This window comes from Aegilops tauschii, chromosome 7 (assembly GCF_002575655.3).
Source record: "Aegilops tauschii subsp. strangulata cultivar AL8/78 chromosome 7, Aet v6.0, whole genome shotgun sequence".
In the NCBI taxonomy this organism is placed as follows: domain Eukaryota; kingdom Viridiplantae; phylum Streptophyta; class Magnoliopsida; order Poales; family Poaceae; genus Aegilops; species Aegilops tauschii.
This window is the reverse complement of record NC_053041.3, coordinates 44651492-44677882: the sequence shown is the minus strand read 5'-3', so window position 1 is coordinate 44677882 and position 26391 is coordinate 44651492. Positions and strand designations below refer to the sequence as shown.

At 45.5% G+C, this 26391-nt stretch overlaps 1 protein-coding gene across 1 annotated transcript; it reads right to left on the bottom strand.

The window, feature by feature from the left end:
- Positions 1-7689: 7689 nt before the first annotated feature.
- LOC141026754 (probable indole-3-pyruvate monooxygenase YUCCA11) lies at positions 7690-9000 on the bottom strand. The gene is made up of 4 exons (XM_073503600.1): positions 8731-9000; positions 8176-8409; positions 8017-8088; positions 7690-7869 (listed from the first exon to the last, which is right to left on the bottom strand). The coding sequence occupies exons 1-4, from the start codon at positions 8998-9000 to the stop codon at positions 7690-7692; spliced, it is 756 nt and encodes a 251-aa protein (XP_073359701.1).
- Between the last annotated feature and the right edge of the window lie 17391 nt (positions 9001-26391).

Below are 26391 nucleotides of genomic sequence, written 5' to 3'. Positions count from 1 at the left end.
TCTTCCACATGGGTGCGTGCCCGTCAACTCCCCGCGGAACTGATTGTCCGCCAGGACCCTTTCCAAAGATGACTTTCAAATCCTTGACCATATCAAATATCTCAGCACCAGTACGTTCCGCAGGCTTCGGCCGGTGATCTGCCTTGCCGTTGAAATGCTTGCCTTTCTTTCTTACGTTATGATTTCGGGGAAGAAATCGACGATGACCCAGGTACACGTTCTTCTTACAATTAACCAAACGTACACTTTCAGTCTCATGTAAGCAGTGCGTGCATGCATTGTATCCCTTATTTGTCTGTCCCGAAAGGTTACTAAGAGCAGGCCAATCGTTGATGGTTACAAAAAGCAACGCTCGTAGGTCAAATTCCTCTCCTTTGTGCTCATCCCAGACACGTACACCAGGTCTGGCCCACAACTGTAAAAGTTCATCAACTAATGGCCTTAGGTACACATCGATGTCGTTCCCGGGTTGCTTTGGACCTTGGATGAGCACTGGCATCATAATGAACTTCTGCTTCATGCACAACCAAGGAGGAAGGTTGTAGATGCATAGAGTCACGGGCCAGGTGCAATGGCTGGAGCTCTGCTCGCCAAAAGGATTCATGCCATCAGTACTTAGACCAAATCTTATGTTCCTTGCGCCAGCTGCAAAATCTTTGAACACTCTGTCGATCTTTCTCCATTGCGTTCCATCAGCGGGGTGTCTCAACTCCCCGTCGGACTTACGGTCCTCTTTGTGCCATCGCAACGACTTGGCATGCTTTTTGTTCATGAACAGACGTTTCAACCGTGGTATTATAGGAGCATACCACATCACCTTGGCGGGAACCCTCTTCCTGGGTTTCTCGCCCTCAACATCGTCACCAGGGTCATCGCCTCTGATCTTATAACGCAATGCAGTGCATACAGGGCATTCATTCAAATTCTCGTATTCACCGCGGTAGAGGATGCAGTCGTTAATGCATGCATGTATCTTCAGAGCCTCTAAACCTAGAGGGCAGACAACCTTCTTTGCTTCGTACGTACTGGCGGGCAACTCGTTATTCTTCGGAAACATATTCTTCAACATTTTCAGCAAATTTTCAAATGATGAGTCACCTACACCTTCCTGTGCCTTCCATTTTAGCAAATCCAGTGTGCAGCCCAGCTTTTTCAGACTATTATCGCATCCTGGATACAACGACTTTTTGTGATCCTCTAACATGCGATCCAAATTCTCCCTATCCTTGTCAGTTTCGCAGCGTCTCCGTGCATCAGCAATGGTCCGACCAAGATCATCAGCGGGCTCATCATGTGCCTCTTCTTCACCTTCACCTAACCCTTCCCCACCTTCAGCATCATCCTCCATGAAAGTATCACCGAAATGATCATGATAGTTGTCATCGATATCATCCCCTTCTTCATCTTCTTCCATTCTAACCCCTCTTTCTCCATGCTTGGTCCAACAATTATAGCTTCGCATGAAACCGCGCCGAAGCAGGTGCATGTGAACCTCTCTTGAGGAGGAGTAACCCTTCTGATTCTTACAGACAGCACATGGACAGATAATAAAACCTCGCTGCTTGTTCGCATTTGCCACTACGAGGAAATCTTTCAAACCCGTAGTGAACTCGCCGGAGAGTCGGGGACCGTACATCCATTGCCGATTCATCTGCATTATTATTATATAAAGTATATAATTAACCATCATGCATTTGTTAAACTAACTAGCTAGAAATAATACAAATTAAACAATGAACTACACACATGCATATTTTATCAATGACACATGAAAGGTTCAAGTTGCTAACCGCGATCGCGGAGGAAAAATAAATGAGAAAGCTCAAGTGTGGCTCGGACACTTCATATCATGTTTGTTTCAGGCTCTCGGGCATTTCATCGAACACCTTGTGTGCATAGGAGGAACCAAAAGCAAACCCACCACCCCCTTCTGAAAATTGTGAAGTGAGCTGAGTCCTATATATAGGGATGGGCCTTTAGTCCCGGTTGGCCTCGCCAACCGCGACTAAAGGCCTACGGGGACCTTTAGTCCCGGTTGGCCAGGCCAACCGGGACTAAAGCCCCTCCCGTCCGCCAGCTGGATGGGCCTTTAGTCCCGGTTGGCCTGGCCAACCGCGACTGAAGGCCTTCGGGGACCTTTAGTCCCGGTTGGCCAGGCCAACCGGGACTAAAGCCCCTCCCGTCCGCCAGCTGTCGACCGAGCGCGCTGGGCCCAGATAGTTGGTCGCGGGTCCCAGATAGTTGGTCGCGGGTCTCCTCCCGAACCGCGACTAAAGACCCCTTTTGTCGCGGTTCGATTATTTTGGGGACTAATGGGGGCGTATGGAAGCCTCTTTTTCTACTAGTGGAAGTAGTACGTATAGGAATTGGATTAGTTTCGGCTTTGGTACGTGTTGGCTTGGGTGAGTCAGCTTCGAGTAGGATAGTTGGTCCTGGCTATGTGTATATATACGCAGCGTTGGGTGAGTTTTGTAACCGTGGAGAGAAAACTAGAAAATAGAAATAAAGAGAAAAACAAAGGGCTCGATACGGGCCCTTGGCTATCAGTTTTGTGTGTGCGTGTTCATCGTGTGATTTGATGTGACCGATCCTAAGGGTGAATTTCCAACATTTGGTATCTAGAGCAAGGTCGCGGTGAAGCTGCACTTGCCACGGGGTGGTGACCCGACAAGCACCTCGGGGCGGGCGATATAGTTGCTGGGTGGTGCAGCGACGAGGAGCGGGCGATACAGTCATTGGTGTAGCGACGTGGAGGATAAGAGATAGTCGTTCGGCGGAGCGACGACGAAACGGCGGCGTGGACGCTGTCGCAAGCAAGGTGACGAGGTGATCGTCGTTCGACGAAACTACCTGGAGGAGGGCGACAGGGCTGTCGTCAGCAACGCGTTGGTGATCGTTGATGGTTATGGAGGTGCCAAAGTTGCGACATCGAGGAAATCATCGAGATCATTGTTGGAGGGTGCAAGATGGAGATGGCGAAGTTGCAAGCTGTCGTCTAGGTGTGCACATGAGTTCTTATAAGGTGCGTCCAAGAGTTCAGGTGTGTGAGTCTTCTGTTACAGTTGATATGCGTCACTGGCGAAGGAGAATTGCGAGCGAGAGCAGGCGGAAAAATGAATTTGTGCCTTGCATTTCCATTCGTGATCAAGGAGTAACGGCGAGTTCGTATACGGTGGAGATGAGTTGCACGCATATGGCGAGTTGTGTTGCCGCTGGATAGGAGATGTCGTTTGGTAAGTTGTGGCACCAACGACAAAGAAATAAGATGTGGCGGGTGAATAGATGTGTCTCCCCGTGTGCAAGTAGTCAACGAGAAGATGAAGACCAACGTGAAGAGGACGCGCATCAGTTAAGTTGAGTTCCTGCATGAGGCTATACGTTTAGTCTGCATGTAACACGCTAAGATGTGGCAGCGTGGCTGGAACTCCGGGTAATCGTTGGTAGTCCGGGTAATCGTTGATTTCAGTCTACAAGTCGGCATGAAAAAAGATGGTGAGGAAGTGGTGGCCATCGTTGCAAGAAGAGAGAAGTTACGATCCGATAAGTCGCGTCACCAGAGGCAGCCAACATGACAAGTTGAACAGGTGTCGTCTACGTGTCTCGTTTCTATAAAAATTCGGATGTTTGAATTAGGGGTGAATGTTGGAATAATCCAAACAATTCTATGTGTGTGAGCTTTACTAGTTGAGTTTTGTAAGAATTAGTATAAGCGTAATCAAGGTAGCCGGTGGTTAGGAGAGTCCGATTTTGTGTCTTCGTTGGCTTGTATGCCAGGAGTTGGCCGTGTCCTAGTACTGAGAAGTAGTACGTATAGGAATTGAATTAGTTTCGGTTGAGTCGGTTTCATGCGCTAGTTTTGGTACGTGTTGGCTTGGGTGAGTCGGCTTCGAGTAGGATAGTTAGTCCTGGCTATGTGTATATGTACGCAGCGTTGGGTGAGTTTTGTAGCCGTAGAGAGAAAACCAGAAAATTGAAATAAAGAGAAAAACAAAGGGCTCGATACGGGCCCTTGGCTATCAGTTTTATGTGCGCATGTTTATTGGGTGATTTGATGTGATCGATTCTGAGAATGAATTTCCAACATTGACTAGTTCTAGCAATTCCATTTGCACATTGATAAATGGTAGCTATAATCGACGAAATCTGGATGCCATGCCTATGGATGAAATCTGAATGCCATGCCTATAATATTAGTCTGACTAATAACAAAGCGCAAACAGAGGTACACTTCATTCTCCTTGCCTCTACAGAAAGGGAAGAACACCAGAGGATGTCTAAACTCTGACGGAAGTGGCGAAGCAACTGCTGAAGGTGGTTCTGCGAAGGAAATTACGTTTGTGCTCAGTGGTAGATTAAACTAGATTTTTTTCACTAATTAATATGGAACGGGTGTAAAGCATCTATCCTGGCTTGGCTTGAAGATGGGTGCTGAATCACGTACATATCAAGCAAATGTTTGGAGTAATAAATAAAAACTTGGAAGCTACTGCAATTACTCGTGTGTGTTTGACATGAAGAAATGAACTACTTTGACTTGATTATCTTTTGCACCATTTGCTGTTGATGATTTGGGATTGTATTAATTGCACTTAGTCCCTTGTTGTTACATATCATGTTCAAGTGGATGACTTTTGCATCTGTAAATTCAAATAAATAAAATACTGTAGGTAATTGTTCAACAAAAATTACAAAGCTCTTTGCACCATGTGAGTATAAAGCCCTTGATTATATTATAAAAGTAATGCTTACTCCCTGGCACATATGAACCTTGAAATAAACAGAAAACTAGTTCTATCAAAGATAGATAGACAGGTGGCAGTGGATAGATTTCTCAAAGAATCAACCGTCTAGCACACTAGCCCTGGTAAACTACATGAAAAAGATAAAAAAAATCGAGAAGCAGTGGATAGATTTCTCAAAGAATCAACTGTCTAGCACACTAGCCCTGGTAAACTACATGAAAAAGATAAAAAAAATCAAGAAAACGCAAAAGACCTTTGCATTTCATTGCATTGAAAGGATGGGGAAAAGTGCATTAATTCAAAAATTGTTCAGAAAATTGGAAAATTTCATGAATTTCGAAATTTGTTCATGATTTTGAAAAGTTCACAAACTTAGACAAAAATTCATAATTTTTTTTTAAAATTGTTAGATTTGAAAAAACTTCACGAATTGGAAAAAAAGTTCATGGGTTTTGAAATGAAGTTCTCTGGTTTGAAAAAAGTTCATCGATTTGGACCAAAAAGTTCACGGATTTGAAAAAAGTTCATCAATTTTGAAAAAAAATCACATATTTGAAAAAGCATCCGGATTTTGAACAATAATTCTCGGATTTGGAAAATTTTCATCATTTTTTGAAAAAGAATTCATGGATTTTAAAAAAGTTCACAGATTTTAAAAAGGAAGTTCACTAAGAAAGTTGCAAAAAACTGAAAAATATTCATGGATTTTAAAAAATGTTAACTAGACAGTTTGCAAAAAACTGAAAAAAACCACAGATTTGAAAAAAGTTCTAGAAAATTGAAAAAGGTTCATGCTTTTAAGAAAGAAAACAGGAAAAAGGAAAATAAAAAACTGTAGAAAAACTGGCAAAAGAAAACACAAAAAATATAATTAGAGCCTTCGTTGTAGTGTTACATAGTTGACGCATAACAAAAAAGAGGAAAAACAGTTTATTGGCACGTAAGTTGTTGTGGCCGAGTTGGTTGTCCTAGTTGACTTGATCCGTTAGGTTGAGGGATTGTAACCTACTCTTGCCCATTTTTGAAGTTTGGAAAAACAAAAGAAAATATGAATGGGCCAAGCACAGGCCATTGGTGGAGAGGTCCTCTTCGGCGCCATCAGCGCCGCTTAGGCTAGCTGGCGCTCGAAGGCAGCATGGGCCGGCCCAGCATCGCTGGCGTCTAGCAAAAATGAACCAGCATGCCAACTCTAAATACACGAGCGACTAACCACTGCACCACCATCGCTTTGATGTCATCAATTGAAAAACACGCTATTTGACCATTTTTCCGGTCCCAGTATAAATTATTTGGGGAAAAACTCGTCAATATGAAAAAAGATTTCACGAATTCTTAAGAAGTTCATCTATTTTAAAAGCAGTTCTTGGATTTTCTCAAAACAAATTCATAAAATCGAAAAAAGTTCATCAATTTTCTTAAAAAAAGTTCACAAATTTGAAAATAGTTCTCTGAATTTTGAAAAAAGCTCACGGATTTGAGAAAAGTTAATGGATTTTAAAAAGGTTCATCGATTATGATAAAAAAAGTTCACAAATTTTAAAAGAGTTCACCAAATTTTGAAAAAAAAAGTTCATGGATTTGAGAAAAGTTCATTGATTTTAGAAAAATCACCAATTTAGATAAAAAAAGTTCACAAATTTGAAAAGAGTTCACCAAATTTTGAAAAAAGGTTCTCAGGTTTATAAAAAGTTCACCAATTTCGGTAAAAAGTTCACTAATGTGAAAAAGGTTCACTAGTTTTCACAAAAGGTTCACAAATTTGAAAAGAGTTCACCAAATTTTGAAAAAAGGTTCTCAGGTTTATAAAAAGGTTCACCAATTTCGGTAAAAAAGTTCACTAATGTGAAAAAGGTTCACTAATGTGAGTTCGAGTGTCAACAGCCCACAGTTTTTTGCAGTTTAGAACAAAAAAAAGGGCAGAAATGGGCCGGCCCAGTGCGCAGAGAGGGGTATGCGCCCGTTTGCAGAAATGCCATATTCGGGCGCTAAAGGCGCCGAATAGGGTTTGGCCCGTTGGTGGGAGGGGGCCGGGGAGTTGTGCGCCCGTTTCTAAACTAGCCCTGTACGCAAAGACCGTGAGGGGTGGGCCAAGCCAAGGCCGCAGGGGGGGAGGGGGCAGTTCTGTGTCCGTTTCTAAATTAGCCTTGTACAACATATACGGTGATTAGGCAAAAGTCTATACTACCCTTTATACGAGGGGTGTATAACGTAGACTTTCTAACAATGATTCTCTCCCCCCTGATTTTGAGGGAGGTGGCCCCACAATCCTCCTATATCCAATCCAGAGTGTCTATGTTGCACATTACGTAAAGTACATAGATTAGTTTACGTAGATGTAGCATTGTCCTTGTATTAATTGCACTTAGTCCCTTGTTTTTTTTTCGCAGGCAGTTAGTCCCTTGTTGTTGAACATCATGTTCAAGGGGACGACTTTTGCATGTGTAAATTCAAGTAAATAAAATACTGTAGGTAACCGTTCAATAAAAATTACAAAGCTCTTTTCACCATGTGAGTATAAATCCCTTGATTATATTATAAAATTAATGCTTACTCCCTGGCACATATGAACCTTGAAATAAACAAAAATCTGGTTCTATCAAATATAGATGAAGATAGATAGACAGGTGGCCGTGGATAGATTTTTCAAAAAATCAACCGTCTAGCACTGGTAAACTACTTGTAAAAGATAAAAAAAACAAATCGAGAAAACACAAATGACCTATGCGTTTCATTGCATTGAAAGGATGGGGGGAAGTTATAGTCCTCCTAGGAGGTTAATTTTATAGTACATCATACAACTCAGTGGACATCCGAGGATTGGTGAAGAACAACCCGCGGTCCTTGTGCCCCTGCCTTACCCCATCATTGGATCTCATCCTTGCTCTTGTTGAGGAGCCTAGTGATGGAAGGCATTGCGTTGTCGAAGACGCATTCACTATTTGATAATTTAGCTGGACATAGCGCCTATCACTGATTTGATGCCATTGGCGATATTCTTGGCATCTGCTGCAATACCAGCCAATCCTCTCCTTCCTAACCCAGCACAGTAGAGCCCATTTTCGCCTTTCCAATGATTCGGATATTCTTTGATGGGCAGTCCATTGCCATTTAACATGCTCTCGCCATTCTGGGATAAAAAAATAACATAGAGCTTGTTAGCACATTTAACAATTGTTGCACCAAGAAAACAAACTCAGACATATTCAAACATCGATGTTGTTACCTTGAGTCATATATTTGCTGTGCTTTTGTATCCAGTTGCAAACACAATCACGTCAAATGATATCTTTTTACTGCATTGAAATTCAACTATATCGCCCATGATCTTACTAATGCTCCCCTGTACCTGTAGGAGATAAATAGAATATTGATAACTTGCCATATAAAGACAACATATGTTATGAAATTTATGTCATGTTAAGGATATACTTACTTTGATGATACCTTTTTTGATTAACCCAACAGTGCCAACATCAATAACAGCGGATCGGCCGGTTTTTGACTTGAGGATCATTGGATCCATTTTTGGCCTTCTGATGCCATACCTCGATAGGTTTCCAAATATTAAATTCACCGCCATCACAAGGAGCTTATCCACTAGATTCAGTGGAAGGCGGCGAGCAAGTGTCATCCCCAACCGGATTAGTTCCTTTGTCATTACATGAATCTGCAACCACAAAACATGTCACATCTCTTTTGAAGCCTGCATCATCGAATAAAATTTCATAGAATCATCTTCTTTCAAGAGTTAATTTTTCGGTGTAGTTCGTCTAATTGCTTAGTTGTTTGTGCATGTTATAAAACAATCTATCGCTTTATACCATGACATAATTTCTAGTAATAACTCTGAAAAATTGCATCCATCTAGTGGTGGTTATAATAAGAAATTGCCATGTACCCACAGAAAATATATAGTGCCCATAGGGTGGGGGTGGGGGATTCCCTAGTGTTTCCAGGTCAAAAAATAATATATAGTGCGTGTACATACCGGGCTTCGTATAATGACTGAAGTATTGGCACCATAGGCCGCAAGGTCATAAGCAAATTCCATTCCAGGGTTGCCAGATCCAATGACCAATACATTCATGCCAGAGTAGCTCTTGCCTGACTTGTAGCTTGAGGAGTGGACGACATCACCCGGAAAACTTTGCAGTCCGGGGATCATTGGAATATTCTCTGCACTATTCTCACCACTTGCCACAACAAGAAACTTTGCTGTGAACCTGACTATTGTGCTCTTTGCCATGTCATGTGCCATGATGGACCAACATTTTTTGTCATCGTCAAATGTGGATGACTCCACACTAGTGAGATACTTGGGTTGAATATTGAAACGCTCTACATAGTCATCCAAGTACTTCACAAACAAGGTTTTTGGTATGTATGTTGGAGCATCTAGTGGGTATGACATGTGTGGCAACTCACAGAACTCCTTTGGAAGATGCAGCTTGAGGCGATCGTAGGCGCGGTTGGACCAAAGCGACGCGCTGCAACTTTCACGCTCGACAATGAGATAGGGAATTGAGAATTGGCTAAGTCATGCTGCTGTTGCAAGGCCTGCTGGCCCAGTGCCGACAATCAACACTACCACATTATCCATTTCAAAGAGAAGAGTTGACAAGGTTGTGGGATGGGTGCAATGGTAGGCTGGAGTGTTTGCTTGTTTGCTCGATGAATCTTTGGATGCATATATGGGCATATATATACTGGTATGTTTCATGTATCAATCTATTTAGAATGAGGAATGAAAAAGGTAAAGATTTATTGACGCCTTATCCTGGTGTGTACTAGTATTCCGTCTAAATATTGAACCATTGGTGTGAAAGCATGTCCTGATACATTATAGAGGATACAAAATAGGCAGGAAACGCACTCTTGATCGATTGTTTTTCTGGAAACTTATCAACCGGCTTTGGATATGTTTAGACTAAAATCTCTTTAGAATTTCTTTCCGTTCCTGTTGTCATCAATGAAAATTCATACGGGCTAAGGATATGTTTAGTATATACTCCCTCCGTCCCAAATTATTTGTCGCAGAAATGGATGTATCTAGACATATTTTTAGTTCTAGATACATCCATTTCTATCCATTTTCAGGACGTAATTCGGGCGGGGGAGTACTTGTATTGAAAGATCGTGGATGTCGCCTAGTGGGGGCGGGGTGAATTAGTGCATTAACATAATTACGGTTTAGGCTTGAACAAATGCAGAATAAAACTAGCGTTTAATTTGTCAAGCACAAAACCTAAAATATCTAGGCTCACCTATGTGCACCAACAACTTATGCTAAGCAAGATAAACAACTAGGTGATAGCAAGATAGATAACATGAAACACTATGGCTATCACAAAGTAAAGTGCATAAGTAAAGGGCTCGGGTAAGAGATAACCGAGGCACGCGGAGACACGATGTATCCCGAAGTTCACACCCTCGTGGATGCTAATCTCCGTTTGGAGTGGTGTGGAGGCACAATGCTCCCCAAGAAGCCACTAGGGCCACCGTAATCTCCTCACGCTATCACACAGTGCAAGATGTCGTGATTTCACTAAGGGACCCTTGAGGGCGGTCACCGAACCCGTACAAATGGCAACCCTTGTGACGGTCACCGAACTCGTACACTTTGGCAACCCTATGGGGCGGTCACCGGTACCCGTAAAATTGCTCGGGGCGATCTCCACAACCTAATTGGAGACCCCGACGCTTGCCCGAAGCTTTACACCACAATGATTGAGTTTCGACAACACCAACCATCTAGGGTATCAAGGCACCCAAGAGGAACAAGCTCTAGTGTGCCCAAACACCCAAGAGTAACAAGCTTCTCAACTTCACTTCCACGTATCATCGTGGAGAACTCAAACCGATGCACCAAATGCAATGGCAAGGGCACACAGAGTGCCCAAGTCCTTCTCTCCCAAATCCCACCAAAGCAACTAATGATAGGGAGGAAAATGAGAGGAAGAACAAAGAAGAGAACACAAAGAACTCCAAGATCTAGATCCAAGGGGTTCCCCTCACATAGAGGAGAAAGTGATTGGTGGAAACATAGATCTGGATCTCCTCTCTCTTTTCCCTCAAGAACTAGCAAGAATCATTGGAGGGATTGAGAGTTAGCAAGCTCGAAGAAGGTCAATAATGGGGAAGAACACGAGCTTAAAGGATAAGGTTCAAAGGGGAAGAAGAACCCCTTTTATAGGAGGAAAAAAATCCAACTGTTACCTTGCTCCCAGCCCGCACAAAGCGGCACTACCGCTCGGGCGGTAGTAACCCAAAAGTAGTGCAATGGCACGAAGCCACGAGGGGTAGTGCAGCCGGAGCGGTACTACCGCTGGGATTGCAGCTCGGGGTTACTCAGAAGCAGAGCAGGAACAGGAGAGAAGCAGTAGAACTGCTATGGCGGTACTACTGCCCATCTAAGTGGTACTACTGCTTATAGGTAGTAGTGCTGCCCTCCACAGCCGCTTCACCTCCGCTGAGAGTGCATCGAGACCTAGAGGGAGTGGTAGTGCAGCGGTAGTAGCGTGTAGTACTACTGCTTAAAGGCGGTACTATCGCTTCACACTACCGTTGCATTTCCGCGCAAACCCAACACGAAAGCCGAGTTCCCAGAAGCAGCGGTAGTAGCCGCGGTACTGGACATCGGTTGTCACATCCTAGCTAGTTCATGCATTAGAGTGTTGCATCATGTCTACTTTTCCTAGAAACTTGAAATGGGGATGCCAGAAACCCCCAGCACCCCCCTAACACAACTAGGGTTTATTAAAATCCTTTTCAATGAACCTGAAATGCCCTCCAAAAATGTTCACCATCTTTGGTCCTGGCTAAAACCTCTGCCAAAAATGGTTTCATATTTTTGGAGGCTATTCTGGATTTTTCACCAAGCCATAAGTATTTGCATTTGGGCAATTTAAATCCTATAAATATTTTAAAATGCCCAAATAATCTTGAAGGTATTTTTAGGCTGTTGAGAATATTTTCAAAGGTGCCTCTGAATATTTTCTGGATTTTCCTAAATGGAATAGTATTTCTACTATTTCAAAACACAGAACAGAAACAAATAAAAAGAAAAACAGAAAGCAGAGAGGGAACTTACCTGGCAGGCCACCTGGCGGCCCAGCATTGTGCTGGCCCATGGCCAGTCAGCTGCTTGCTCCCGCCAGAGCAGGCACAGAGGTGACGCCGGCGTGCGCGAGCTCGCCACGGCGCCACCTGCTTGCCGCCTCGCCCGTGGACGAGCAGGACGACCCCACGTCGCGCCCCCGAGCCCCTGGACACCTCCTTTCTCCCCCATCGCCTCTCCCTCGCCTTCCTCCACCATGGCCGACGCAGCCGCTGCCACCTCGCCGGAGTAGCCGTAGCCACCGTCGTCCTCGCGCCGCCCCACCGTGTCCAGCAGCTCCGCCGTCGCCTTCTCCTTCGAGCAAGTTGGGCCCCGAGCGCTCGCTTGCCCCGAAGCCACTGCTCCGACCTCGCCTTCACCGCCCACCGCCGGAGATCCCCTCCGCCGTCACCACCGCAGCAGTTCGCCCCCGACCTCGCCGTTCGCTCCGTCGCAACCACCGTGAGCCTGGCCACCTCTCCATCCTCTCCATTCTCCCTCTCGAGCTCCGTAGCAACTGCACGTAGCTCACCCGCACGCGTCGCCGCCGAGCTCGTCGCCGACGAGGCTCCGGCCATCCAACGGTCGCACCACCATGGCCGCTAGCTTCACTGCATCGCCAGGAGCCCGTAGCACCATCGCACGCCCCTCGCCGTGCTCTCTAGCGACGGGTTCGACTACACCCGTACCCCGGCAGCCGTACAGCTCGTCGCCGGCGTCGATTCCGACGACCCCGAGCTCCACCTCCACCACCAATCGACGCGGGTTGCTCCCAGCTACGCGTAGGTGCCCTCCGCCGCCCCTTTGGTCGCCGGAGGAGGAATCCCGCAGCCTCCACCGCGTCTGGACGTCGCCGGCGAGTCAGCGTGGTTTGACCACGGGTTTGACCCCCCAGAGTCACTGACAGTGGGGCCCGCCTGCTAATTAACCTGAGTTAGAGTTAAATTAATTCTAATTAGTTTAACTAACTAACAATGACACTGACACAGGGGACCCACACGTCAGGTTTGACCTGGACGACCCCGTTGACCGCTGACGTCATCGTGACACACTGCTGACGTAATAAACAATTTAATTACTGGAATTATTTCTATACAGGAAATTCCAGAAAATATCACAAACTTCAAAAAATCATAGAAAATAATCTATAGCTCAGAATGAAAAGATTTATATATGAAAAATGATCAAAAAAATCCATTCTATCCATCTGTATTGGTGTCATGCATGTTTAAGCAACTTAACCTACTGTTTAATGCAGAACAAGATAAAGCACTAATAAGGACCACATATGAACTTGGAATTTGAATCTTTGATTCAAAATAGTCCAAACCCATCTGGTCTTAGTTGCATTAGCCCAATACACCCATTTTGCCATGTCTCATGCATGCATCATATTGTTGCACTTGCTTGGTGTTGATTATGCTTCGTTGTGTTCCTCGTGGTAGGTCTTGCCTCCGAGGATATTCACGAGTATCCAACTGAAGGGCAGTATCCCACCACCACTCCGTCATGCAAGCAACCCATTGATCATTTCGATACAAACCCATCTTCTCGCTTCTGCTCTCATTTACTGCATTAAGACAACGCGAATCAAACTGCTGTGTGTTGCGGTAGTTGAACCCACTTTCCTTTGCATGACCTGTCATTGCCACAGTAACTAGTTGAAACCCACTAGCATGTGTAGGAGTTGATTGAGCCATGTTGTGTGCCTACAATGCTATGCTTGCTACGCTTAGAGTCGTGTCAGGTCTGGCTCATCAGGGTGATGGACTAGAGTGAAAGCATGTGTCGGTAATGAGAGTGAGGTGTTGAATACGATTTGGTAAAGGTATCGATGAGAGGCCATGTAGGAGTACATGGTGGGTTGTTTCATTGAGGCCGTCCCTAAGAACTGAGATCTGTATGCGTGATTTAAGATTCAGCTACTACCACGCATTGGGCCCGAAACCAATGGACCCCCTCGGCTTCTTAATCACCCTTGTCCTCTGTCCAGGAGTTGCACGTAGTTTCTGGTGTTTGTAGTAAGCTGGAGGCCGTGGACAGCGCTGACCAAGGGGTGGGCTGTGATGCGGTAGGCTCGTGGCCCGGTGTACCGAGTCGCCCGTTTGGTGTCTCGGGAACCCTGCACACATCGTTCGGGGCCGTATGTGGAAACCTCGGCCGGACTCCCTGCGGATGGAACCTGAATAGGCGATAAACCTGGACTAGAGACTCGAGTGTTTAGGTAGGCTGTGGCCGACACCCACGTTGGGCTTCCGCTTGAAGGTTGCCGAGTACATGTCGTGTAGCGACGGTAAGTGGTGAGAGCGTGTGTGACGAAGTACACCCCTGCAGGGTATAAAACTATTCGAATAGCCGCGTCCGCGGTAAAGGACTACTTGGTCGCTTATGCAGTTCATAGACAAGTAAAAGGATACTACTAAAAGCCTCAAGATAAGTGTGAGTACCGCGGATGGCCCTCTCGTAGGTTGACGAGGGAGGATCCACGGTGTAGTATTGTGTTGGTGATTAGTGGACTCGTGTGCGAAAACTATTTTACAAGTGGTGTCTTGTAGGATAGCTTAGCCAAGAGTCAAAGCTGGCTTGCTGCATTAACTCCACTACCTTCTTGAGAATGAACATGTATAGTAGGATCTGTTGTAAGACTTGCTGAGTACCTTTGTACTCATGTTGCTTCAATTACTGTTTTCAGACGACAACACCGCCCCTTCCGATGGGTTCTATGTAGAACTCGACGACGACGAGTGACTTGCCACCCAGGTGGTGATCTAGGCTTGTGAAGGGCCTACGTAGATAGACAGGCTTCGTCAAGCCTTCTTTCTTTCTAGTGTCTGTACCCAGACAAGTTTGCTTCCGCATGTGCTTGTATGTTTGTATGACTTGAGTGTCGGGTCATGTGACCCCTATCTGTATGAACATGTTATGTAAGGCTCTCCGGAGCCCCTTTAAATAAAGTACTTGAGTTGTAGAGTTTTGTTGTGATGCCATGTTGTATTTACACATATCGAGCATATTGTGTGTATGATTGAAATGCTTGGTATGTGTGGGATCCGACAATCTGGTTGTTTGTCCTTGGCAGCCTCTCTTATGGGGAAATGTAGTCTAGTGCCTCCTTGAGCCATAGTAGTGCGCTACAGCCCGGTTCACCGGAGTCCTGCTAGCCCAGCACTACTGCTCTGGACACTTGACTGGCCGGCATGTGTTTCATATCGTTCCTGTGTCTGTCCCTTCGGGGAAATGTCACGCGGTGACATCCGGAGTCCTGCCTAGCCTGCTACAGCCCGGGTTCCCGGAGTCCTGTTAGCCCAGTGCTACAGCCCGGATTCACACGCTGCTGACCGACACATTCGATGTTGATTCATGTATGTCTGTCCCCATACGTTAGTGGCGCTTTGGGTTCACGACTAGCCATGTCGGCCCGGGTTCTCTGTCATATGGATGCTAGCGACATTGTCATATACGTGAGCCAAAAGGCGCAAACGGTCCCGGGCCATGGTAAGGCGACACCCGTGGGAGTACCGTGCGTGAGGCCGCAATGTGATATGAGGTGTTACAGGCTAGATCGGTGTGACTTAGAATCGGGGTCCTAGCGGTACTATCACTTATAAGCGGTACTACCGCTAACGAGAGCGGTACTATCGCTTGTGGCCTGCAGCTCACAAGCACAACAACAGATGACTAGAAAAAAACCAGAACTGCCATAACTTCTACAAATGAGCTCCGAATTGAGGAAACTCAAGCTTACTGGATAGATGATGATGAATATTATCCAACGGCGAAACCAAAATTGCTGTGCTCAGCATGGCGTGATCAACAAACGAGAGTCATCGGAAGAGGACTGTACATGGAGAGGCTGACAGCTGGGACCCACGAGGTCCATGGTCGCACGCAAGGAAAGTTCCTCCTTATTAAGCGGAAAGAAATGTTTTCTCCCCCTGACAGCTGGAACCCACCAGCTACATCTTCACACGCAAGGAAGTGCCTCCTTATTACATGAAAAACAATAATATGATTATCAATATGACCATATCATGTACATCATTTCTCCCAAATAAATATATGTTCGGTAGATGATGTTTCTTCCATCTCTGCAACTGTAGTTGATTGTGCAGATCTATACTGCAACTTTAGTTTTACTTATGATCAAAGTCTTCACATTTTCTTAGGAATTGCATTACTTATGCTGGACTCTTTTTGTATAAACACCATCTTAGGACTCGCAACATGATCGTCAGTGTAGTAATTTCTCTTGATGTGTATACAAACAACTACTTCACTGTATTATGTAGGACGATAGTTGATGCCACTAGAGATACTAAAGCAGTTGGAATATACCTGCAACATCTCGCCTTACCATGTAGACTTGATGTGCTTTCTTCCATTTATGCTTCTAGAGATGATATGCTCTCCACAGAGAATGACCAAAGTAGTTGTCTTTGTGTAAATTGTTTTTCTTTTTGTGATGTTGTTATCACTTGTATGTTCTCCACTTTATATGTGTTCATATTATTAGCATGACTATATTTATTAAGTGTGTATACATACATTCATTCTACATATAGTAACTTAGATATTTTTGTATTCAACTTTTTTGTCACTTCATATTTACCAAAAATCATATTTATTCTATCGAAAGAAGGGACAGGCGCAACAACGCGCGCTATCATGCTCTAGTTAATTTATAATACTGCCCACTGTGAGAGATTGTACAATCGTGGTTTGGTAGCGATAGCTGCTAGGACCAACAACATTTAGGCCCATCGCAAGGGGCACCATCTCGTGAGGCAGAGACTGGGGGAGGGGGTTGCGTGCTACCCACGGGGGCAGCAACCGAACCGGGAACCAGAAACTTTTTCTTAAGATAGTCCTAATGCCTCACTTTGGAATGTACCTATGTCGTCCATATTGTACACTTGGGCCATAATTTTTCATATGTGTGTGGATCAAAGACCCACACCTAGGTGACCGGTTTCGCTGGACGTGCAGAATCACTAGTTAAGGGGTACCCCTTACAAAGGTCACTCCTACCATCTCTGATGGTGACAAGTGTCGCACTGCATGGTGACACTTGTCGCAACCTGGAAGTTTTGGTGGAATTTCTTCTCATGCGCGGGAGGTACCTGTGGATTTGTCTATGTCTTGAACTGTGCATCTAAATCATGAACCATTTTCACCCTTGTGTTTCTCGCGTTGAGAACTTTGAAACTAGATCCCATGTTGATAGGTTTCGACGATTTTTTTTAGGAAATATGTGCTTCCAAACTCTAAGAATTCGTGCTTCCAAGTAAACTAACTTGTGCTTTTGCGTGATGTGCTTCACGCGGAAGCAGACCTGTACTTCACTTTTGGGGAAGCACAGAAGCACAATTGTGCTTCACGCGGAAGCACATCTATGATTCACTTTTTGGGGAAGCACAGAAGTGCAATTTATGCTTCACATAGAAGCACAATTGTCTTCTCGCATGAAAGCCCAGCTTCACGTGGAAACCAAAAAAAACAGAAAACCTGATATCGAAAATAAATCGAAAACCAAAGAAACCAGAGAAAAAAAAGGAAAAAGAAACCAGAAATAAAAAACTGGAAACCAAAAAAACCAAAAATAAAAAACTAGAAACCCCGAAAAATGTAAAAAAAAAGCACGGAAGCACATTTGTGCTTCACTTTTGTCGGAAGCATGAAATCACATCTATGCTTTATTTTTTTTGTGAGCACAACTATTGTTCATGCGGAACAGAACAAACACCGGAAAAAGTACCCAAAAAACCTGGAAACTCAAAAAACCCGGAAATAAAAGATAAAAGCAAAAATGATGTATGAAAAAATAGAGAATTTTTTTCCAATGAGAGAAGCAGCCAACAAGCGCCACGTGACGGCACTGGGGCGCTCTGCACTAGAAAACTACCTTCCGCCAGGGGTATCCGTATGTTAATTGCTCCCCTGGACGCGACACCCTCGTTTCCTTAGAGCGAGATGTGCATATGCCGAACTCGAAGGAGTCCATGTTGTATGGCACACAAAGCTATAATTCCACCGAGATATACCCCCATGTAAGGTCACCTGCCGCCAAGACAAATGACACATTCAAGATCTGTCAAATACCTAGAATAGCTACCCAGCCAAACCAATCTAGACATTTGTCGATATAGGACTCGTCGAATTAATGCGCAGCTCGCCGAGACCCTCAAAATCCTCCATTGTACTCTGCCTTGAGATAATCACAGATCAGCAGGAGTAGGGCTATTAACTGCATCGAGAGGAGGTGAGCCTGGGCAAAACATGTGTCCTGTGTTCATCTCCATAGGGAAATTATTATTTGAGGAGATTATTTTCTATAACATCTAAGAATATATGTAAGGAATAGAATATATTGGTTTTAGCGAGAGAACTCTCAAAGCAAACTAATTTGTTCCAAAACAACATCTAAAAAGAGTGATAACCCATATGAAAGAAGTGGAAATTGAAATGAGGTCCTAATGGAAAAATCTCTCCTACTACCCACAAACTTAGGAAAACTAAGGAAATAATGAACAGTAGAATGTCCAAGCAGAAAGAGTACGAGAAATACACATAGTGTTTGAATTCTATTTTAGAGAATTTTAAGTGATGGAGAACTAGGAGAGGAATACCAAAAAAAATATAGAGACTTGCTTTCGGTTATCATTGTAGAAAACGAGGTTCATCCCGCTAAACAAATCTCTCTAGCGACAGAATGTCCGGAATCCTTTTTTTTTACCTCAAATGATCAAAACCTTGAGCATTTAGAGTGATTTTTTTAAGCTAAAGTATTCGTGCTTCAGGAGGAAGGTAGGGTGTAAACACATGAACGTTAGCACGGTGCTCTAATTTTTTCTATCACACATCTTAATGGCCTCGAACACACTAGAAGAGCACCTATTTTTGTAGATAATACATAGAAAATCCACTAGCACTGTTTTAGAGGAATGTAGCATTTTGTTTTTCCCGAATTCTCAATCGCGCAGCTGCGCTGGATCGCTGTGTCGAGCGCACCCGGTCTGCGCCGTCCGATCAACGCGCGTGGTCCATGATTGCTGGCTGAAACCGACAGCCGTTTTTCACTGAAATTAAAACCATTCGCGGGCCCCACATCATAATGTCCACCGCTTTCTGTCCAGTCTCTCTTCTCCGCCAAAATTGCCCATTCTAGATGAGCCACAGTGGAGATCATGATGAGCAGTGTCGGCGCGATTCACCGTGATTTTCACTGGGGATTTGCGGGGACACACGTCGCGGTAGGCGTACCACGCGCTTGCACCGGCGAGCAACCAGGGACGGCGAGCGGCGAGCTGCGCGGGCCGCGCCATGTCCTAGGGATTTCAGTGGGGAGGATTCGCCGTGGTCACGAGCCAGTCCCAGCCTCAGTACTCGGGTGCGACTGTGAGGCCCGCGGGAGAAAGCCGTCGGGGTTGACCTCGTCAGCTCGGAGCATCCCGGATCTGTACAAAGAGAGGGGCGTGAGCAGCCTGCGTGTGTAGTTCAGGGCTCGGGAAGCTCCAGGCCACCACCAGCGGCTTCAGCCGGTTGCTCAAAATCAACGAGGGTGGCGTCAGGAGTACTATCTACAGGGGGCTCGTCCGCCTGCCTGTTGGCCCCACCGCCGCCGGTGGCGCCGTGGTTGCCATGACGCCATCAAAAGGCTCAACACCAGCGACCAGTAGGTACTCTTTCTGTGATGGTTAAATTTACATACTCCAGCGACCAGTATTTCATTCGATGGTGTTGATAGGTTGATTCAGTGTAACTTCTAACACGCACTACTATTTAACTCTGCAGATTACTAGTACTTGCCAATTGCGATTTGTAGTAGCAACTTTTCCTTTTGCATAGTACTCCCTCCGTTCCAAAATAGATGACTCAACTTTGTACTAACTTTAGTACAAATTTGGGTGATCTATTTTGGAACGGAGGGAGTAGCTTCTAAAAGGTGGAGGGCGGTGAGGCGGGAGACAGGAAGCATGCAGTGCTCAAGGTTGTGACTGGAGTTGCACAAAATGGCAGAAGGAGTTGCCCAGGAGTGCATCAGAAGTGTCCCGAATTTTTTCTATTTTGTCGAGTGGAGTTGCCCATTAACATTTTATTTATAAGTGTTTTATACCACATGAGCTTGCGTAAAATAACATCAGGAGTTGCCTAAATAATGTATTAGAAGTGGCACACATTATTGGGGGAGGGTATTTTTGTCACCGGGGTAAACACTTGGCGAATGATCATAAAGGGTGGCGGGGTGGAGCTGGTCATGGGACATAACTAAAACCATGAAGTTTTTTATGGGATTAAATTTAAGTGAACCCCTAAAAAATGAACATGTGTATGTTTTTAATACCATTTTCAGGTGTCATAGTTACCCACAATTAACCATACAGTTGCCTAGAAACCATGTATCTAGTTCATCCAGTTGCCATCCAGTTGCCCAATCTTCATGAACAGAAATATTATCAAGGCCATAATTTGGTTAATATGTAAAGGTTTTAGATACCTTTCAATTAAGATTGTGTCATAGAGATGCATCAAGAATATCATCACCTCGGGATGGGATCCCTTGGTATGATCATAAATACTTGGTGAAAGATGATAAAGGGGAGCGATCTGGAGCTGGTCGTGAGGACACAACTAAAACCAGAAAGTGTTTTCAGGGGACTAAGTTTATTTGTGTCCTCGGTTCGCCATCCGTTTAGGCTTAGAAATAACCCCGGATTTGATATCGCTTGTGCTCGGTTCGTCGGTTCAAAGGCTCCCCTGGTTTGATTTTGCTCGCCCTCGCCGTCACCCATTTGGGGTCGCGTGACTCGCGTCCGGTTCGGTTTTGCTCGTCATCGCCGTCGCCCGCTTGGAGTCGCGTACGGTTCGATTTTGCTCGCCCTCGCTATCACGACGATCTGATCCGTCAAGCAGAGCACAGCCGGATTGATCTTCGACTTCCTCGTCAGAGCAAAGACCTACACATCTAGCATGCTGCTGTTATAGGTGTGTGCACGCCGAGGGCGCTACCGTTGCCACTGGTGTATGCATACATGTGTTTGAGCTGTTTGTGCTTTTGTGTTCATACATGCAACACATATGTGAGGTGATTGTCTTAGACAACACATGCTTTTTATGGCATTAAGTTTATATATGAACTCCTAAAAAAATGAACATGTGCATGTTCTTTATCCCTTTTTCAGATGTTATAGTTGCCTACAATCATCCATACAGTTGCCTAGAACCATGTATCCAGTTGCCCAATCCTCATGAACAAAAATATTACCAAGACCATAATTTGGCTGATATGTAAAGGTTTTAGATACCTTTCAATTAAGATTGTGTCATAGAGATGCATCAAAAATTTCATCTCCTTGGGGTGGGATCCTTTGGTATGATTATAAATACTCGGCGGATAATCACAGAGGGGGAGTGGTGTGGAGCTGGTCATGGAGAAATAACTTAAATCACAAAGTGTTTTTAGTGGATTAAATTTATTTATGAGCCTCCTCCAAAAATGAATATGTGTATATTCTTTATCTGTTTTTTTAGGTGTCTTAGTTGCCTACAATCAGCCATACTGTTGGCTAAAACCATGTATCCAGTTGCCCACAATCATCCATACAATTGTCTAAAACCATGTATCCAGTTGCCCACAATCATCCATACAGTTGTCTAAAACCATGTATCCAGTTTGCCCAATTCTCATGAACAGAAACATTACCAAGACCATAAATTGGCTGATATGTAAAGGTTTTAGATACCTTTCAAGTTTGTGTCGTAGAGATGCGTCAAGAACTTATCTCCTTGGGGTGGGATCCTTTTGGTATGATTGTAAATACTTGGCGAATAATCACAGGGGGGAAGCGTTGTGGAGCTAGTCATGGAGACATAACTTAAAACACAAAGTGTTTTTAGTGGATTAAATTTATTTATGAGCCTCCTCCAAAAATGAATATGTGTATATTTTTTTAGGTGCCATAGTTGCCTACAATCAGCCATACTGTTGCCTAAAACCATGTATCCAGTTGCCCACAATCATCCATATAGTTGTCTAGAACCATGTATCCAGTTGCCCAATCCTCATGAACAAAAACATTACCAAGACCATAATTTGGCTTATATGTAAAGGTTTCAGATACCTTTCAAGTTTGTGTCGTAGAGATGCGTCAAGAACTTATGTCCTCGGGATGGGATCCCTTGGTATGATCGTAAATACTTGGCAAATAATCATAGAGGGGGAGCGGTGTGGAGCTGGTCATGGGGACATAACTAAAACTGCGAAGTGTTTTTAGTGGATTAGTTTATTTATGAGCCTCCTCCAAAAATGAATATGTGTATATTTTTAATCTGTTTTTCAGGTGTCATAGTTGCCTACAATCAGCCATACTGTTGACTAAAACCATGTATCCAGTTGCCCACAATCAATCATACTGTTGCCTAAAACCATGTATCCAGTTGCCCACAATCAACCATACAATTGTCTAAAACCATGTATTCAGTTGCCCAATCCTTATGAACACCAAGACCATAATTTGGCTTATATGTAAAGGTTTTAGATACCTTTCAAGTTTGTGTCGTAGAGATGCGTCAAAAACTTATCTCCTCGAGATGGGATCCCTTGGTATGATCGTAAATACTTGGCGACTAATCATAGAAGGGGAGCATGGTGGAGTTGGTCATGGGGACATAACTAAAACCGCGAAGTGTTTTTAGAGGATTAAATTTATCTGTGAACTCTACAAAAATGAACATGCGTATGTTCTTTATCCCCTTTTCAGGCGTCATAGTTGCCCACAATCACCTATACTGTTGCCTAAAACTAACTATCCAGTTGCCCACAATCAACCATACAATTTGCCTAAAACCATGTATCCAGTTGCCCAACCCTCATGAAAAGAAAACTGGTCAGGTTTACTAGCTGGAGATATGAGGCACATGACTATGTGTGTGTGTGTGTGTGTTTTCTTCTCTGCTACTGCCTAGGTGCCCAAGAAAAACTGTGGAGTTCTTTATGCATGGACTACAGATGAGTTGCCTGGTGAGCTTCGTCTTTTCTACATGTGGTCGCTTTATCTATATACCAAGTCAGACTGGGGCTACATATGAGTTGTCTGATAAATGCATTGCAGTTGCACAGAAACACCGCAAAAATTATTGGCTTTTTTAAGTACAACTCAAGTGCATACAAGTCACCTAGTTGTTTTTCTTTTCTACCCCAACAAGCTCTGTTGGGTGAACATAGTCTTTTCTACATGTGTCTGCGTTTATCAATATTCAAAGTTGTTGTTGCCTCCTCCTTGTTACAACAGAAATGGTTGGCTCAGTGGGGACAACGTCTCCTCCTTTACGCGTCATCTAGTTTTGGACGTCGCGTTTGCTCGGGAGGGGCGGAGAAAGCATCATCAGACAACGGTCAGAGGTTGACCGCTAGGTTAGCATCTCCCATTTGTAGTGCGGATTCTTTGTCCATTGCGGGGACCTCAATTAGGAGGGCTGGATTTTTCTCCTCTTGTCGTCTGAGGAAACGTGATCCGACTCGATTCAGAGGGAGAAATGGACGCTGAGGGGCTCTAAGAACGCCCCCTCGTCGTTCGGCTTGGATCATTTCGGACATACGGACTTGTTCGAACAAATTAGATGACCGTCACTGGTTAAAAGTGTCTAGAGAGGCCGATCCCGATATTTGGGCGATTTGGTGATCCACGTTGGAGTTGTCCTTATGATAAGCGACTTAGAGGTGTAGTTAGTCAATTGATAGTCATGGTACCAACTTGTAGTCATCCGCTGATATGTAGTCATACTACGGAAAAAAATGAGTTGCTTTCCTGTAGCACTAAAGTTTCCTCTATAGGACACAAAGTTGCTCGGAAAAAAAGTTCGTCGAAACCTACTCATACGGGATCTAGATTTGAAGAACTCATCGCGAGAAACCCAACGGTGAAAACGGATTTGAATGTCGACACCCGAATCAAAAGTTACAACTTTTTAAAGTTTTTGATCCGTAATAAATACGGGTGGGATATATAACGTGAGCATATGGAACCTGATGTTTTCCTTTTCTAGGTGTTCCTGCGGGAGCGTGGATGCTCTTTCCTATTATGGGGGAGTGCTTGCTCCCCCGTCCGGGCGCTCGGGCGCCGCCTAGTCGGGTCCTTTGTTGAGTGAGTAGCGAAGGGACATGTAGCATTTTGTTTTGGGGAATGCATATGCTTTACTACATTTCACTTTTTTTTGCTTTACTAAATTTCAAGCACTAGCAAGCTGAGTGAGTAGTTCGGGTTTAGTCCATGGGCCGTTAGAAGGCCCAGTAGGGAGCGAAGTAGAAAGGGCTCGGGTATCGCTCTCCATCCTCCCCTTCGGCTTGCTAGCTCCGCCGTCCCATGCCACCCGCAGATCGGAGCCACGCCATCGGTGAATGCACTCTGCTGCTGTCGTTCCTATTCGCCACCTCTCCTTTCCTCGCCGCTTCTTCTTCCCCATTCGTGACCTCTCGCTATCGCGCCACCATGGATTGCCGCTTCTTGGCGTGGGGCAAGCAGGAGACGGGAGATGAGAGGAACTCCAATGCGTCGACCTAATTCGTGTCAGTTTAGATTGAAACGGACAGAAAAATCAGGCAAACATAGCGAATCAAACGGACGCGCGTCCGCTTTTTGTCCACCACGCGACCCATTCCCGACCCAAATTTAGGTCTTGCTTGCGTCGACGCGGACACGAAACGGACGCCCGCGACGCCCGCCTACTCCTCTCCCTGGCCCGCCAATCGGCGGCATAGCCACTGCCATTTCCCTCTCTTTCCCAAAGAACTACCGCTCGCTCGTGCTCCCGGCCACTCGCCATGGACGACGCGCTGACCCTCGACGTCGATGCTGGCCTCGCCTCTGCGCAAGGCAAGCCCCGCGGCACTCGCAAGGCGGCGGCGCCGACCAAGAAGAAGCCATTGACGGACGAGCAGCGGACTATGCATTCGGTCAAGAGGAAGGGGTGGAAGCACGTGCAAGAACGCAAGCTCGAATCCGCGTCCGCCGCCGCCCTGGCCGCCGCCGCACAGCAAGAGGAAAACATTGCCAGAGTTGCTGCGACAACGAGGGAGGCCCTACACTACCTAGGATTAAACCAAGGCCAGCACGGGCTCGTCGGCCTTTCCTCGTTTGCCGTTGCCAGAGTCGCCGTGCTCGTCCACCACGCCGCCGATGCCCGGCTTCCATCCGTACCTGCAAACCTCCCGTTTTTCGTGGAGTGCTTGCCGGAGGTGAGCGTGGTCGCGCCGACCACGCGCGCGCCCATGGCCATCGAGGAAGCGCCCGTGGGAGATCCCAGCCGACATGCATCCCGACACCCGCAACCTGTTCGGCAAAATGCCGGACGAACGACGAGATGGTCAACCGTTCATCATCGAGAACATCAACTTCGAAGGCAGTACGGGGGGCGCGACCTTTGATCTCGATGAGACCCAAACCAAGACGGACGAGGCCCCTTCATGGCCGGCCACGAGGACATGGCCGGCACCTTTGATCCAGGCCATGGAGGCATGGCCGACCCCTTCGCGCAAGGCCAAGATGGCATGGGCGGCACTTCCCCGCAAGACCACGAATTTCCGGAGGACTACGACCTAGAAGAAGAAGATGAAGTGGACATCAACAGGGAGTCTATGTTTTTTGAAGATGAGCTCGCCACCCAAGCCAATGCAAATAAGAAGCGCCAAAGCATTCAAGCGAACGCATACACAAAGGATGAGGACAAGCTCTTTTTTGAATGTTGGAGCGACATTGGACAAGACCCCAAGGTCAGCGCCGAGCAAAAGGCATCAACCTTTTGGCTACGTGTTCATCGCGAATATCCTGAACGTAAGAAGTTCACGCCGTACAAGATCGATAGCAAGCGTGGGTGGGTGTCCCTCTTGAAGCGTTGGAGGGTGATACAACAAGAATGCAACAATTTTGGTGCCACCCTTGAGAGCATCGAGGGACGTCCCGTGAGGGCCTCGGCATTAAGGACATGGTATACATGTGTCCATCTTCGTCTTCTTTGTTTCTTGTCCATTTTCCCATATGCTTGCTGGTCCGTTTGCCCATATGCTTGCATGCTCTTCATTTGTAGGCATCTCAAGCTTTGAAAGATTTCAAGGCCCAACATGGGAACAAGTCGTTCAACCTCAACCATTGTTGGATGGTCATCAACAGGGATGAGAAGTTCAAGGCGCAATATGTCGCCATGAAGGCGTGTGGAGGGAAGGAGGACGGCGAGGATGACGAGGAAGAGAAGCCGCAGCCGAGGGGAAAGACCAACTCCAAGAAAGAGGACAATCGTGGTGCGGCGTTGATTGCCTTGCATGCAACATTGGAAGGCATGATGACCAAGAAGGACATAAGGGAGGAGAAGGGCCGGCAAGACAAAGAAGAGCAAATGAAGGCCTTCATGGTGATACAAAGGAAGAGGCTCGAGATGGAGGCGGAGAAGCAAGCCAAGAAGCTTGAGATGGAGGTGGAGAAGCAAATGAAGATGCTCAAAATCGAGGCCACTAATGCCAAGACCAAGGAAAAAGAAGTGGCGCTCGCTTGCAAGACGAAGGGG

Coding starts and splice junctions, on each gene's coding strand:
- LOC141026754 (XM_073503600.1), bottom strand. CDS start 9,000: ATGGCACATGACATGGCAAAGAGCACAATAGTCAGGTTCACAGCAAAG. Junction 8,410..8,730: donor CAGTCATTATACGAAGCCCG/GTATGTACACGC, acceptor TTGTGGTTGCAG/ATTCATGTAATGACAAAGGA. Junction 7,870..8,016: donor GTAAAAAGATATCATTTGAC/GTGATTGTGTTT, acceptor TTTTTATCCCAG/AATGGCGAGAGCATGTTAAA.